At 41.4% G+C, this 16,576-nt stretch overlaps 1 protein-coding gene across 1 annotated transcript in view; it reads right to left on the bottom strand.

Annotated features, from left to right (window-relative positions):
• The window catches only part of pard3bb (par-3 family cell polarity regulator beta b), a 189,416-nt gene extending 173,076 nt beyond the window's left edge, over positions 1-16,340 (bottom strand). The window contains exons 1-3 of the mRNA XM_053439841.1: positions 16,061-16,340; positions 14,972-15,205; positions 4,755-4,856 (exon numbers count right to left, since the gene is read on the bottom strand). Coding sequence (XP_053295816.1) covers positions 4,755-4,856; positions 14,972-15,088 — 219 coding nt within the window. The 5' untranslated portion in view covers positions 15,089-15,205; positions 16,061-16,340. The remainder of the gene's footprint in view (positions 1-4,754; positions 4,857-14,971; positions 15,206-16,060) is intronic.
• Positions 16,341-16,576: the final 236 nt, after the last annotated feature.

The following is a 16,576-nucleotide window of genomic DNA, read 5'->3' as shown; positions in this document are numbered from 1 at the left end:
GTTAACAAAAATAGAGGAAGGATATTACTTCATTATTTTATGGAGTAGATAAAAGTAGAAAGAACACCAAAATAGACTTGCTAAGAGGCGTAGAGTTAAGTTGGACTTCTGTTTATCGGGCTGCCAGAAACACACAAATTCAAGTGAATGCTACATTTGCTGGGTTAGGGTTATAATATACCAGATAACATAATGGGATTGTTAGCACAAAGCAGTGCACAGGCTATTGGCACTTCACTGTGGATAAAAATCACACTCAGAATGTGTACACTGAAAATGGCAAAGGGGAAAATGTATTGCACTATTTTACAATGGGGATTGATTTTGTGCACAACCTTGGTCTTATCCTAGCTGATCAATTATCTTGTTATCTTTCTTAAACCAGAGATTTTGAGGCCAGTGCGGTACACTCCCCGTGCTACAGTGTCTGATCATGAGTGGGATATCAGACCGCAACACCTCCACATAAAAAACAAGTTCACAGTAGCGCAGGGCGAGTGGCAACTGGCCAACTGTTGGACCAGTAGCACGCTGCACTCTGAATCTCTACAAAACCATGGCAACAGGCTCTCATAATAGCAATCTCCTAAATCAGGCGCTGGTCTGCTGACTCTGTTATTGCTCCTGTCACCGAGTCATATGGCCTCTGGGCTGAGGCTTAGTGTGTCATGTACCCCCCCCCCACACACACACACAAATTCAAGAGATGAGAGCTCATCAGACAATCTCATCTCGTAAAATGTCATGTGGGAATCTTTCCAGAGAATATAGATACTCCTGACTCGTCACTTGTCCACAGCACGTCTGTGTTAACTGTGTCAAGGCAGAAACCCTCTCAAGACTCATTTATGCTGCCTTTATATACAAAGAGAGTTGTTTCTATCTCAAATGATGTAACCGTTACTACCTGCATACCTACATGTGTCTTTTTGTTAAGCAATACAACCACTAGGGGGCAGTAGTGAGTGAACAGTTTCTGACAACAACAACAAACGTGTTGAAGAGGGTTGTAATTAGGTTCCTCTTACGAAAGAGACAAAAGCAGCCGTTTGTCCTTTTGCGCAGGCGAAGGGACTTCATATAGATCCTGTAGTTTATAACAGAGTCTCTCTCTCTCCTCACAAAAAAATCCACCATTTTTATTAATTCTTCCTTAGGTCTTATGGTGGTTTCGTTTGAAATATGGGCTACACTGCCCCCCATGATTTAAGGTGTAACTGCTCCAGTACAGCAGTTTGGTCCATATCCGTAAGCTCTCAGAAGACGTGCACCAATACAGACAGAATGAACACAGTGTATGGACAGAGTGCTCTGTCCGTTTTTGGACACATATCTATGACCTGGACAGTTTTTAATCTGCTCCAATCAGCAGTGACGTGAACATGACACCAGGGTGAACTTGGTAATTTCCTCTTTTTCTTTATTCTGGCAGGTAAAATGCTGATGCATGAAACACTGTCATGAGTTGAGGTGAGAGAGCTTCTCCGTTTTCTGTCTCAGTTTCTGTCTCTCAAAATCGTAAAGGACTTTTTAGCGGGGTTTAAGCGCATTGGAAAAAGAAACTGCATGTACCAACTACATTAGCGAGTGAATTCCCTCATTTCTTTTCAAAGGCTCTTACAGCCCTAAAAAAAATGCCAACAAATGCAACTTTGTTCTTAATTAGTTCAGAGAATCTCCACAACTCCTGCAGTATTGAAACAGCCTTAAAGGCATATAGTATGAGCAGAGGGAAGAGAAATATACCATACTTTATAACTTTTAGTAGCTGTGAGCGAAAATTAAGAATTCGGTTCAACATTAAAACACAGGCTCATTAAAACATGTTGATACTGTTTTCATGTGCAGAGCCACAGAGAGAGGGCTTGATATTCATATAGGGTCCCAAGCCTCAAAAAGGCCTTATATTCTGGGCCATTTATCACATTCTAATAATGTCAGGCTCTATGAGAGGGTATTAAAATGTACAAGACTTTCCAAAGGGGAAAATGAAAAATGACCCATTCCTCAGGGGGGAAATAAGAAAAACAGAGAATATATGGATTGAGTTTGCAAAGGCTCCAAATAGTGAATTGCTAATGACACTGGCTAACGCTACAGGCAAGTTAAAACCACTCCCTTTGAATTTTTGCTTCCGAGGCAATATTCTATCCAAGGGAGTGGCTTATGGGCCACTGCGGCTCAATACTCTGGAGCACACACACACATATACAGTGCCTTGCATAAGTATTCACCCCCTTTGGACTTTTCTACATTTTGTCATGGTATAACCACAGATTAAAATGTATTTCATCGTGAGTTTATGTAATGGACCAACACAAAATAGTGCATCATTTGGAAGTGGGGGGAAATATTACATGGATTTCACAATTATTTACAAATAAAAATCTGAAAAGTGTTGAGTGCATATGTATTCACCCCCTTTACTGTGAAACCCCTAACAAAGATCTGGTGCGACCAATTGCATTCACAAGTCACATTTGCAAGTCACATAATTAGTAAATAGGGTCCACCTGTCTGCAATTTAATCTCAGTATAAATACACCTGTTCTGTGACGGACTCAGAGTTTGTTGGAGATCATTACTGAACAAACAGCATCATGAAGACCAAGGAGCTCACCAAACAGGTCAGGGATAAAGTTGTGGAGAAATATGAAGCAGGGTTAGGTTATAAAAAAATATCCAGAGCTTTGAACATCTCTCTGAGCACCATAAAATCCATCATAAGAAAATGGAAAGAATATGGCACAACCGCAAACCTACCAAGAGGAGGCCGTCCACCCAAACTGAAGAGTCGGACAAGGAGAAAATTAATCAGAGAAGCAACCAGGAGGCCCATGGTTACTCTGGAGGAGTTGCAGAGATCCACAGCTGAGGTGGGAGAATCTGTCCACAGGACAACTATTAGTCGTCTACTCCACAAATCTGGCTTTTATGGAAGAGTGGCAAGAAGAAAGCCATTGTTGAAAGGGATCCATAAAAAATCCCGTTTGGAGTTTGCCAGAAGCCATGTGGGAGACACAGCAAACATGTGGAAGAAGGTGCTCTGGTCAGATGAGACCAAAATTGAACTTTTTGGCCTAATTGCAAAACGCTATGTGTGGCGAAAACCCAACACTGCCCATCACCCTGAGTACACCATCCCAACAGTGAAACATGGTGGTGGTAGCATCATGCTGTGGGGATGCTTCTCTTCAGCAGGTACAGGGAAACTGGTCAGAATAGAGGGAAAGATGGATGGAGCCAAATACAGGGAAATCCTTGAAGAAAATCTGATGCAGTCTGCAAAAGACTTGAGACTGGGGCAGAGGTTCATCTTCCAGCAGGACATTGACCCTAAACATACAGCCAGAGCTACAAAGGAATGGTTTGGATTAAAGAATGTTAATGTCTTAAAATGGCCCAGTCAAAGCCCAGACCTCAATCCAATAGAGAATCTATGGCAAGACTTGAAGATTGCGGTTCACAGACGGTCTCCATTCAATCTGACTAAGCTTCATCTTTTTTGCCAAGAAGAATGGACAAACCTTTCCATCTCTAGATGTGCAAAGCTGGTAGAGACATACCCCAAAAGACTTGCAGCTGTAATTGCAGCGAAAGGGGGTTCTACCAAGTATTGACACAGGGGGGTGAATACTTATGCACCCAACAGATGTCAACTTTTTTGTTCTCATTATTGTTTGTGTCACAATAAAATTTATTTTGCACCTCCAAAGTACTATGCATGTTTTGTTGATCAAACGGGAAAAAGTTTATTTAAGTCTATTTGAATTCCAGTTAGTAACAGTACATAATGGGAAAAAGTCCAAGGGGGGTGAATACTTATGCAAGGCACTGTATATACACACACACAAAATACCCACTCTAACATTTGTAGAAGCACATATACCTCTACATACACACTGGTATGTAACTTATTATAAGTATAAATCAAAAGGATTTTTTTGCATGATAAGAGAGACACCAGGAAGGCTTTAAAGACGGCTATTTCTGCAGCTCTGTGTGGACAATAAGAGCTGTCTGGCATTTTTATCTTTTCTTTATGGGCAGCTTGGCTGGGTATTTCACTACATGCATGTCTGTGTACTCTGCAAACCGTTAATCATTCAGGTAATGGGCCATTTTAATTAATGGCTATTAAAGTCCAACCTAGCACCTTTTAGTTCCAGTTCGCGGGCATTAATTAACAAGACAAATGTTAAATGGCTGTTTGTGGTCAGCTTAAAGTCAAATAACAACCACTGATTTCCTTGTCCACATTGTCAGTGTTTCTGTAGCTGCCTTCAGACATGCACTGAACTCCAGAGTTCCTCCGCTGTTTCAAAAATGTAAAAATTAAAAAACAAAACAAAAGGAAACAAATATCTCCGAATGAAAAGGCAGTGTCACACATGTAGAAGACACTGAGGAAGAGGTCAAGAGCCGACGCAGGTATCAAAGTGCTGTAAACAAACGATCTTTCCTGCCTCTACCTGCTGCACCACCCTTCACCTGAATCCTGCTGAGAATTTGTTGCTGTTGTGAGCGCATCTGAGCAGAGAACCCCTCCATGTGTTGTGTATGTGTGAAACCAAAACTCTGGCAATAGTCCAGATCCAATTATGCAGTGATCGCAGGCAGGGCATGTCTGAATACGGCTTATGGTAAAGAGGGTGGAATCAAAAGGAAATAAAACTATTGGTCAATAGTCTATTGGATAGTATTATCAATTTCTAAGCAGGACCCAGAGGATACTCAATTCCAGAGGCTCTTACCTTGTCTTTGTCTTCCACCAGATCGCTGAGAATATCATCAGGGTCCAGAATGCCCCCATCACAGTATTCAACATGGTGAGTCCGAACCATGAATTCTCCTTCCTATTACACAGGGCACAACCAAGGCAGATCGATAAGTTAAGTATGTGAACAGGTCTATCAGCAGATGATGAATTGTGAACCTAATCTATCTGTCTCGTTCTCAAAATAGTGTTAATGTCACTACCACGATTTATGATCCTCTGAATAAATCAAGGCAGAAATACTCAGGCCTCAATAGTAGTATAAGCAGATATAAAATGAAGGTATTATATGAAGTTAGGTGGTTTATGGTGGCCATTTATTTGTGACTACACATATATTGTAATTTATTGTCAAATGTTGTCATTCAACAATAAGGTTGAATAAAGACCAATTCATCTCACAGCAGGTTTCTGATGTTTTAAATGTTTTAAAACTGTTTAAACTTAATTAAAAATAAATTAATGTAATGTTTTGTATTAATAATCTTTAATTTGAAACCTAACCAAGAGCAACCCCAAGGTCTTCTGTACTGGCCAGGCCACCAACCTCTGTCTGCCTCTCATGTATGTATCCCGCCTCCCATTTCCCTCTCCTCCCTCCCCTGATCTCTTTTATTTCTTTCCTTCATGCATCTTTCACAGCTTTCCCTCAGGTACCTTTCACAGATTACAACTCCAGCCTGGCCCTTTCTCTCTCTCTCTCTATCCCTCCTCACTCCTTTTCTCCGCCGTGTTGGGTCTGTGATTAATGACATCAGCACTGCACTGGACAGCTGACTACATAGAGCTGGTTGTTGAACAACATATTGGGACAACACACTCATATGCGCACACACACACACACACACACAAAAACATACACAGCCTGAGGAAAAGGTATAAGTCAAAAGATTTCATGGTGGCGCTCCATTAAATCACTCTTTCAGGGTCAGGTGCTTGTCAGTGCTTTTCAAAAAACTCCCTTCAGGGAGAGTGTAAGATGGAGTAAGGTGCTCCTTGTCCCTGGATATCCCTTCAAGTCTCAATGTCAATACTAAAATCAACTCTGCAGCCAAATTCTCTCCAATACATTGCTTACTGACAGTTTTTAAATAATTTTAAATAGTCTATTAGTTTCTTTGTGTATTAAGATCAGTGATTTCTAAATTTTTTCAAACAAACAAAAAACCGGCAGGAGAAAATTTATTCGTATATTACAAAACAAGACATTTCAATTGCTTTTCAACCGTCACTATTACACATGAAACTGTGGCTGTTTATCATGTTTAATTGTCTCTCCCCCTTACTCCCTCCCTCCATGCTGGAATTCCTTGTATAACTTTACTGTAACAGTGACTTGGCTGACCCCCATGCCAGATGTATTGTAAAGAGATTTTTTCAAACATTGCAGTTATATGGTTGTGTTTATCTTCCCTGAGCACCATCAATCAGGGTTAGGAGGAAAGTCTGGGACAACACATCAATGTATTCTATAATTATGAGGGAAGATTTCTGTGCCAAAAGTTCATGTAGCTATTTTTTGTATCTTTTCTGCTCTCGGCTTTGCAATAAACATCTCAGCCCGGTGTTTAAAATCACTCTCACTAAATAACAGTTACATGTCGGAAGAGTTCCAATAGTACAAAATTATGTCAATACTGGTTTACTGGCCGACTTTCAATTCATCGTACTAATGCAAACTGTGACTCAATACACAAGCATCGTTTCAAACATTGGCTTAAACTCTCCCATGTCTTATATTCTTCTTCACAGAGAACAAGATGACGTTTACAATGGCTTGCTTGGGGTCAACTGCCACGTTCAAGCTAATGATTTAATAAGTGCATTCAAAAGTAAGACATGGGTTGTGTATATCAACAAAGCCTTTAGTTGTCATATCCTCATTAAAGCCTCACATGGACGAATACAAAAGGCATGATTTTATGATGATTCATGAAAAAGTTTACATTATTTTGCATACTTGCTTCACTGTAGAGCTGTGGACATCAATCTCTGCCCTGCTCTCTCTATCAAATTCACAACGGCCCATCTGTCATAGTGACACAGTTATAAGGAGAAATCCAGCCACAAAGATTTTGCCATCCCTTGCATGTGGGCAGATTCAGCTAGCACCAGTAATATCCACGCTGTGCGTGTTAGCCTCGCCGGGTTCCAGTTTTCAGCAGGTAGGCCTCGACATCATCTCTTTTGTAGTGATGAAAGGTTTTGCCAGAACACCAGAACCCAACAGAATCATTCCTTCAGTGACCCACTGTTGTTTTTTAGGTAAACACATCCCTATGATCTCAGGCTACAGTAGGGGAGCCATACAGCTAAGAAGACAAGAGATGGAGAGGTGGAGAGATAAGAGCAGTGAGCGCACTGATCAAATCTGATATTTAGGGGGGAGTGCATGAATAATGTGCAGCGAATTTTTGAGAAATGCGGGAACCTTGTGCCTCCAAGTCTAGCAGATTAAAAACCTAGAGGGACACTTAGATATTGTGGGAGTAAAGATAAGAGCTGTAAACACGCTGATGTAATCTGAAAATCAGGGGGATTAGCACTTAATACAGCGTTTTGCCTGATGCCAATACAGATAATCTTAGGCAAAGTAGGTATTTGACTTTCAAGATAAGATCACAGAATTATTATTAGTTCGGAGTAAAATCCCACCATAGTTATTACATTACATAGATTGTTTAGTGTTGGAGGTGTTTAACCACCTACCTCTTCCCCAATCTTCACTCTCTGGAACAATCATCCTCTTAGAGCCTACTGGTTTACACAGGAGCTAGGTATGCTGCAGTCAAACGTAGAGGCAGTGCGATGATGTGGACAGTGATCCAGGGTAGACGTGAAGCAAAGACCAGAGATCATGCTTCAAATGTGAAAGGAGTTTGTTCCACACACTTGCAGACGAATATTGCAACAGGTTTAAATCTGAGGTAGTTTGGATCAAATCCACAGGTTGAAAATGGCATTTAGTACCTACGCCAAAACTGAGAGGTCTGAAATAAATGAAACAAGTCTGGTATAACTGTATTATAAAGCAAGTAAAGTCCCTCTGAGCTGTCTCTACAAATAACATTTTGTAGGAACAGTGAATACTCTGGAAAAATAAACAAATCTGAGTTACATTGTCTTGTGACCCATCTTGTGACCCAGCAGTAACAAAGCTTGTCTTCTGTGACAAGGAAATTGCCAGTTGCAGAACAATGGGAACCATTAATGTTTCAGCATTCCACATTGGCACAAGCTGATTCCTCGATCATCTTGATTCTTGGTTCAAAATCTGATCCCTTCGTTCATATTATCAGAATCCTTTTAATTTCATATATGTTGAGCAGTCAATCTCTGTTTATTAATATGGCCTGTTTAGAAATTATAAGTAAATCTGCATATTAGGACATGGGTTCTATAGGACAGGAAAAAAAGTATGTTTGAGAATAGATCAGAATCAGAAGAATAAGACAAGCAGAGAACAGATCTGAGCAGAATACGGAAAGAAACAGAACAGAAGAGAACCGGCTTAGGGCTGGATCAACACAGTCTTGGGGGGTTTGTCTGCAGAGAGAGTGGCCCGTGCCTCCTCCCTGCCCCTCCCTCCCTCTCAGAAATAATTACCCGTGCTCTGGCATGGAGCCAGAATGCTTTTACGATTTTATCAGCTTGTGAGGCCACGCCTCATCAGCATTCCTGCCTTGACTAATGAAACTTCAGCACTCACTGACATGGGCAGGCACCCTCTCATTCACATCCACCTTACAATTTAGATGTGCGAGTATACATGAGCATACTGTTCACACACCATCAGCTTCCAAACACATAGTTTTGGTTTTCATCATATCTGGACCACACACACATTTAACACCTACATTCTGTATACTACACATGAGCATAAACAACAATAATATACTATATGTATATCATGATAGTGCAGGTTGACTTTAGCTTACTTCATAGCAGAGACTAGCAACCACATCAACACACTTCCATAAACACACAACCCCACTCTTGCATGTTCGGCCAAAGGTAATTAAGAAGTGTGTCAACAATCTGATAACTTCCTGATGACTCCCCACAAAAACAACCTCCTCTTTCCTTCCTCCCTCCTCTTGCTCTGTTCCACTCCTCCTCTTGGCCTGGCTCTTTAATTGATCTCCCTTTTTTTTATAGATCCTCTTTGTTCTGAATCCTTCAATGGTTCATTTAATTACCCTCCTTTCCATTCCCCCTCTACATAACCCGCATGTACAACTGTTTTATTTTTTATTTTATCACCACTTCCATTCTCCAGTTCCCTACCGCAACATTAGTGCTTTGTCTCTATGCTCATCCATTAAGAATGATGCCTCTGTAATATATCTGTCAGGTAACTGTTAGACTTCTTGGTATAACAACAAATAATTACAGATTCTGGAACATTTTGATGTGTTAAGTGAGGAGAATGACAATATCCACAATATCAACACTAACCAACACATAATGATTTCAATTTTTTTCAAATTGGTAATATCTTTTTTCATTGTAGATCCACATGCTGCACAGTTATGTATTCTGTGCCTCGTGACTCTGCTCGCTCTCTTTCTCCCTCCTCAATGTCATCTGACACGTCCGATCAAATCTATTCTATGGTGTTCTGGACCAAATAATAAAAAGATTTTGCTCTGTATATACCAGCTGTCTGTAGAGTACTAAATAAATATCCTCCACTATTTGAATCAGCAAGGTTTGCTTTGTAAAGTTAGTTATAAAAACACCTTCAATGTTTGGTGTGTGAACTCCAAAGGTCATCTGTAGTGAATACAATGTGGTTGAGCCAAATTCAAAATTATTTTCTGATCGACCAACTTTACTTTTGTTGCATCAGTGAGGGGCATGTAGGATATTTTTGTATTTTGTTGCCATCTCACTTTATTAAATAAAACAATACATTCCAAATGCTAATCACTGTCCACATACTTGCCTAAAGAGACCTGTTTTTCAATAAACTATCTATAACTAGCCTGACATGAGTCACTGAGCTGTGACTGCACTGCCTGAATGAAAATCAGCTGAACTCAAGATTACTATTACAGTGTTTAAATGAGTGACATGAGTTTTCACTGTGTGAGCTGAGAGTCTTCAGAATACTTAGAAGATACTTTTCAATATATTAGTACAACAAAGACTTGGCATCCTCCATGCTGGAACATCACCACTCCTTCAGTGCCATTCCATTTCGAATCCCACTTGTCTCTCCTCTCTCCCCCTTTGGTTCCATACTGGGCAACACAAAGGGGTATAGAAATTCTAATAATAAGGTTGTGATCAATGTGAAAATGGAAAAAAAATCAATGCAGCTATAATACAAAAATAAATCCTCTGTGAAACTCAACGTAAGCTAAACCTCAAAGATTTCCAACTCCTTTCAAGATCAGCAAAATGTAGCTTTAATGCCTACTCTCAGTGTTAGCTCCTCTTAAGCACCATGGTGGGAACCGCTAACAAAGCAGCTGATAAATGGGAATGCCAGTGTTAGTTAGCTACAGTAGTCGCAGGCTGGAACAACCGAGATAATAAAATGTTTACGAGCAGCAAGCTCTCTAAGTAGGATGAAGCTGATAGAGAGAGGAGGGGGGAGAGACAGGCAGAAAGTGACCTGTCTCAGTGACAATTTAAAAATATGAGTTGTAGCACTGGGAAGACGGATTAGCGACTGGGCAGCTATATATTACACTCATATCCTGGATTTCTATGAAACACACTAACAACTATAATTACAGAGTCTCACCAGCAGATTAGTGTTGCAGTAATATGACTTAGTGATGGGAAGAAAGCAAGAAAAATATATCAAGAAAAAAGTAAAAAGAAAGATGATGGGTAGAGATGATACACTAAGAGGCTTCCCTACTCACCAGCACAGAGAGGAGGAATAAACCGGAGTAAGTGAACACAAACAAGAAATCCCAAATGGGACCTCAACAAACCAAAGAAAAGACATTCTTGACTAATTATAATGTTTATATCCATGCATTTGTTTCATTTCAGCTCAGTAATACATTGTTTTTCTGTCATTTACACTCAAATTCTCTCCTCTATTCAGCTTTCTGTTTCACCGTGTGTGTCCCTCCCCAGTGTTTGCCATTAATTACCAAAACTGTGGCACCCTGCCATCTTCTAATTTGTCCTGCCACGGTTTCATAACGATCGGCAGGCCACTGAACCACCAAAACATCCAGTTTTTATTGTCCTCAGCAGACACCCAGACTTTGGCATAAAACCTGACCTCTCTGTGTACCTGCCATTTGGATGCACATGAGAGCACGATGCATGCGTGTTCACGGAGCAGTCACAATAATCAACCCTCTTCAGCTTGAACCCCCCACCACCACCACCACCAGGGAACCTACTCCTTGCCAGATGAAGCTCTCCTGCAGTTACAGCTGCAACCCCCTGACATGCAAAGGAGGACAGGTTTTGACCCACTTTGGCTCAGAGAGGAAACAATACTCCTGGCTTTGATATTATACGGTTTGGTGCAAAATTAAGCAAATAAAAGTGTACATTAAGGTTCGTACATTCTTTTAACACACACATCAAACGAACCAATTTTCCTCTGTACAGAACAACAAAATGAACAAAAATGGGCGGACATCAACATGTGAGGTGGAGGAATGCTGACCAAGGTGTGGGAGGAGAGAAAGAAAACAGAGAGGAGAGAAAGAGCCGTGGGAGAGGAGGCCGAAACACACACACACACACAAACACACACGCCCACACAGTGCATGTCATTTCATTCACTCAAACAGGGAACAAAGTATTTAAACATTCAGAGATCTAATCGATAGAGCAGGGAAGTGCATCATTACACACATTGAAGCGGCAGGAGAACTTGGAGCTTTCTATCTGTCTTTCATTGAATATTAAAAATGACTAAAGTGTTGCTGCTCCTCTAACAGCACGGCGTGTATTAACCTTTGGTTTTAAAGTCTAAAAAATCAAATTCCTTACTGCTAAGAAGAATAACGTCCTTGATATTAAACAAAAAGGAGGAAAATGTATGAATTTATGTTTCTGCGGTTACAGCATCCTGTAAATTTGTCTTTTACAAGAGCCGGGAGTCTTTGGTTCACACTGATGATGTGTTTAAGAGTAATTTTATTGTTAGGAGCTAAAAATAGTTTGTAATATCACTTCATTTCGAAAAGGTAAATTGGGGTCTAACGTCATCAGCGGCTCACCATAGAAGTTAACAATTCATCTCCTAGCAACCGACCAATTTCACAGCTGACATTTAGACTTTTCATGTAAAAGCATTGGCGACACAAATGTCCTCAGTGATGGCTCGGCTCCACCCAGGGTCAGCGAGGGCCACGCTTGCCAAGTGAGTACAGCTGAAAGGAATGCAGCTGTTATCAATGTGATGAATTTGACCTGTACACTTCCTGCTGGGACATACCAAGCTGTTATCGGGGAAAAAGCTCTACGCCGGCCTTCAGGTGTCAGTCAACAGTCTAAAGGTCACAAACTTCAACACTGTTTTCCACAAATGTTCTCACACTATTGTGTCTTTTTAAAGAGATGATTCGTTACCAACACCAGCATCAGAAATACCACAGATACTGGTGAATATGTCCGATCGTGCGTCAGCAAGTACGCAAATCTATGTTCCGATCTGATACTACGTCTTCAAAGTATATTTGTTGCACTCAGATAAAAATCAGGTAAATTTATTTTCCCTGAAATTCACTCTTCACCGCTTCAAAACAGCAGTTGCTCTGTAATGGCAGTTACTGTTTTTAGAACAGCGAAGAAGAAGTGATTTCCGATTATGTGGTGTTATCCAGAGCTAGCTAAAATGTCAGAAATTTTTGCAATATTTCATTTGGATAGTAAAACAAACAATGTGTTTCGTACGCAATACTTCAGTTTCGAGGTGTGGCACTACAGTGTAGCCAATTACAACACTGGAAATATCATGAGGACCTTGAAGCATCAGATGAAAGAGCACGAGTTCACCAAGTTGAAGGGATAAAAGAAACAAATTACTCCAACAAACTTTCAAAAACCACATAAAAAATTACACGACCAATTTGACTAAGACAGCCTCAAGGCAAGGTTCTGGTATTCGTTGTTTGTTTTCAAAGGGTTCAAGCTGAGCCAGGTCATACAACTACGATGACAATCATCACTACCACACCTGGTCTGTAACATATAGCTGTTAAAATATGTTAAATATCTTGTAATTTTATTAAATGCACTGGTATTGTATTTACTTGGTATCAGCCTGTCTGTTAGGTCCAGTTATTGGAATTGGGAAGGGAAAATAGTATCAGCCCACCTCAAACAGATGAATTATAGTTTAACAGTTAACACACTAACACATGGACCTAAAGGAGTAAACATTGCTTTTGCTTATGCCAGGCTGTCACTGCTGTTAGTCCAGAAGGGAACATAGGCAAAACAGAAGCTCATAAAGAAGGAACAGGAAGTGAAGAAGGAAGCGTACAAAGGGGAAGGTGACAAAATGACAGAGAGCCATTGGTTCCTGCTATGCTGAGAGTTATCACTGTCCTGCCTCACCTAGGGAGGTGAAGAGGAGATGCCAGTGAGAAGAAGAAAAAAGACAGGAAAATAAGATCAAGGAGGGAAAACACACAGGAGCTCTGAGTTGAAGTGGGGACAGGCAGATGAAAGGCCATTTAGAAGGCAAAAAGGTAGAAATTGCAAGAAAAAGCAGATGGTGGGAAAAAAATGAGTGCATCTCCTCAGCGACAGTCTCACACAAACACAAACATACACACGGCTTCGACAGCTCTCCCTCAATCACAACTGAGGCCATCCATCTATACGACTGCTGTGCTCTTTGAATAATGAGCCAATATGAAGCGAGTCACTGAGAAGATTTGGTCGTCTGATGGGGGTCACAGGGTTCCCAGCCTAAGAACAGCGCTGGGAATCAACAGCAGCCATAAAGGAATCACAAGAGGGACACATTTGCATTTTACACTCACAAGCAAAGTGGAGACGACTCATGCCTACTGCTGTCTGGACCCTAATAATTCATATCAGATCTGCTTTTAATTTTTTATACAGCAATTATGGAGAACTGGACCTCCTGGCTTTGTCTGATTTCCCAAGACTTTGGCTTGTGAAAATCATACGCTCCTTTCATGATATAAAATTGACAGAGCTTTCGATTATTCTTTTTATGACTTCGGGGAAAACCGCACATATTACGAAAGCGCCGTTTCATAAAAAAAGTTCTCTCGCCTTTCAGGAGTTCATGAAAATCTTCACACATTATTAGAAAAACTACTTCGCACAATTAATGCTGCGGCTAACTTGTGGCTCAAAGGTCAGGCAGACTCAAAGGGAGATGGATTTTCATTTGTTCATGCTTTTGTTAGTTCTCTTGAGCAGACACTCGACTATCGCGCATCAATAACAATGAAACATTATTATTCTACTACAATTACTGCCACTCACAAGGTCTAACAATGGAGCAGTAATGACACTGGAAAAAAGATTGCTAAAAATTGCCTTGTACAGTGACGCACAATGTGAAGTTATTCTGAGATGTACCTGTTAAAACAAGTACCTGGTTTGCACGACCAACTGTGTATTATGTAATGAAATGTCTGTTATCAATATTAAAGGGGAACAACTTTGCCTCAGCTCAACATTTGGAGCAGTCACACTAACATACACAACTCTGTCACAACATCAGGTACATTTACATGGGACAGCTGACACGAACCTGATTAAACCATGTAAACATCATTATCTGATTACCTTAACCGGAATAAGGTCATACTCTGAACAAGCATTAATCAAATTAAGGCATGAGGAATATTCTAACCTAGTTATATATACACATTATAACTCAAACTCCTGTAGGACTGCACTATGATGCATGCCCCTGAGTTCAGGTGTAAAAAAAATGGGAAAAAATGTTTTTTCATTCTCTGCTCATAAAGAAGAGTTTAAAACCACAAACCGCACTCAGGAAAAATAACAGTTCAAATAAATAATAACGTGATATTTATCGGGATAATTATCAATATCACATTTTTATCTTAATATAATTTGAGGCCATGTAAACCAACCGTAATAAGACTATGCTGTGTAACCTTTAAATATGAATGGAAGATGACTTATTCTTATTCAGAATAAGGACCAACAGTCAGATTATCAGTGGTGTCTCACAGTGAAACGTGTGAATGGTACCTGTTCCAGCAGTTTTCTGTATCTCTGCGTGGCTTGCTGGATGAGTTCCCTCACAGTCCAGCCCTCCTTGCAGGGCACCACCACCCCCGTCTGCCCAAAGGTCACCGTCACCTTCATCCCGGCAGTCGCCTCCTCATCCAAGATGCAGGGCCCTCTCGGTTACAGGTGATGAACAGTGGAGATGATAGCAACGTAAGACGGCTCCAAATTGTGATCGAACGTCCACCAGTAGGTCTTGATGGAGGAGGAGAGGATGTGAGGAACCAGGAGAGGAAACAAGTGGGAGAAGAAGCAGGAGGGACAGTGAGCGGCCTGGGGTCAGACATCAAAATCACTTGATAATTTATCTAAACGACCCAGAGCTTGTGTAAGTGGTCAGATCTAAGGCTATAACGTGTGTTTGCTGCCTGTCTGTGAAGAAGAAAGTCTACAGCTCAGTGGTTTGTGTTATTGCACATCAATTAACATGCATGCATGAGTCCTACATGTAAACAAGACCACATGCAGGGGAACACAACTAAATGCACACTGCACAAGGAAGACACAAAGACACACACGACACCGATGAGATCACACAACATTACTTTCCCAATGCGATCATCTGCCTGCGTTGTCTCTTCCTCACTCATCTTTTTCCACGTCCCCTCATGTAGCATGCAACAAGTCCTGATCCTCTGCGGTGGCGAAATGAAAGTTTCCTGACACGTTTGAAGTTGTGTGGTCTCCTCGCAGTGGCACTCAGTTAGCTAATGGAGAAGTGTGTGTTTGTGTCACTTCTCAGTGAGTGAACAAACCCCCCCTGGTCAACCTAACAGATGCTAGCTGCCTGTTAAGCTAGCTAGTGATTAGCCCGATCCTGTGTAACCTGGCCCCGGCAGCAGGATGGGGGGGGGGGGGAGGACTGTTAGGGACGCAGGCTAAGCTAAAGGATGAAAGCTTTCACTTCCACACCCTCGTCCGTCCCCGTTACACCGGCTGACATGTTGTAATAACTCGTTTACGACAAAAAAAAAACACCAAGTAAACAGTTGTGTTATAAATAGTTTCAGACCAAGCGAGCAGAGAGCTGCGCGAGCTAACGTTAGCCACCTTAGCTGAACTTTGGAGGGAGGGATGCGGTCGCCCGGGCATCATTCCACAAGTTTCCCCTCTCGCATGTTTTCCCCTTTTTATTATTTCCTCGTCCTGGTCCGTAGCGTCCGCTTCATCACCACCACCGACAGGTCGTGTGTGAGTCTGTTGTCATGTTCAGCCACCGACAGCAGGGATAACAGTCCAAAAGAGAGCAACTTTCAGTGTGTGTGGGAAAAGTTAGGAGATGCCTTCACTAGCGTCCTGGTCCTGGCAGCTCGCGAGCAGCTCCTCCACCGCTGGGCCGCTGTCACTTCCTTAAAGGAGAAGCGACCTGGGGCACAGGTCAGGGAGTCACACGGCCATCTAACCGTCTAACAGTGAGGGGGAGAGGGGGGACACACAGGACACCAGAGGGACGTGAATTCATCCAGAGGGTTCACATCTTAATAAAACAAGTTGGAGTGCCACACTTCCACTGGCAAAGGGGTAAAGGGATAATGCAGGTAGGAAACCACAGAACGATAGATAAGT

The sequence above is a fragment of the Pleuronectes platessa genome, chromosome 14 (assembly GCF_947347685.1).
Source record: "Pleuronectes platessa chromosome 14, fPlePla1.1, whole genome shotgun sequence".
Classification (NCBI taxonomy): Eukaryota; Metazoa; Chordata; class Actinopteri; order Pleuronectiformes; family Pleuronectidae; genus Pleuronectes; species Pleuronectes platessa.
Note: the sequence above shows the minus strand (reverse complement) of the source record. Positions and strands in the feature narration are given on the sequence as shown.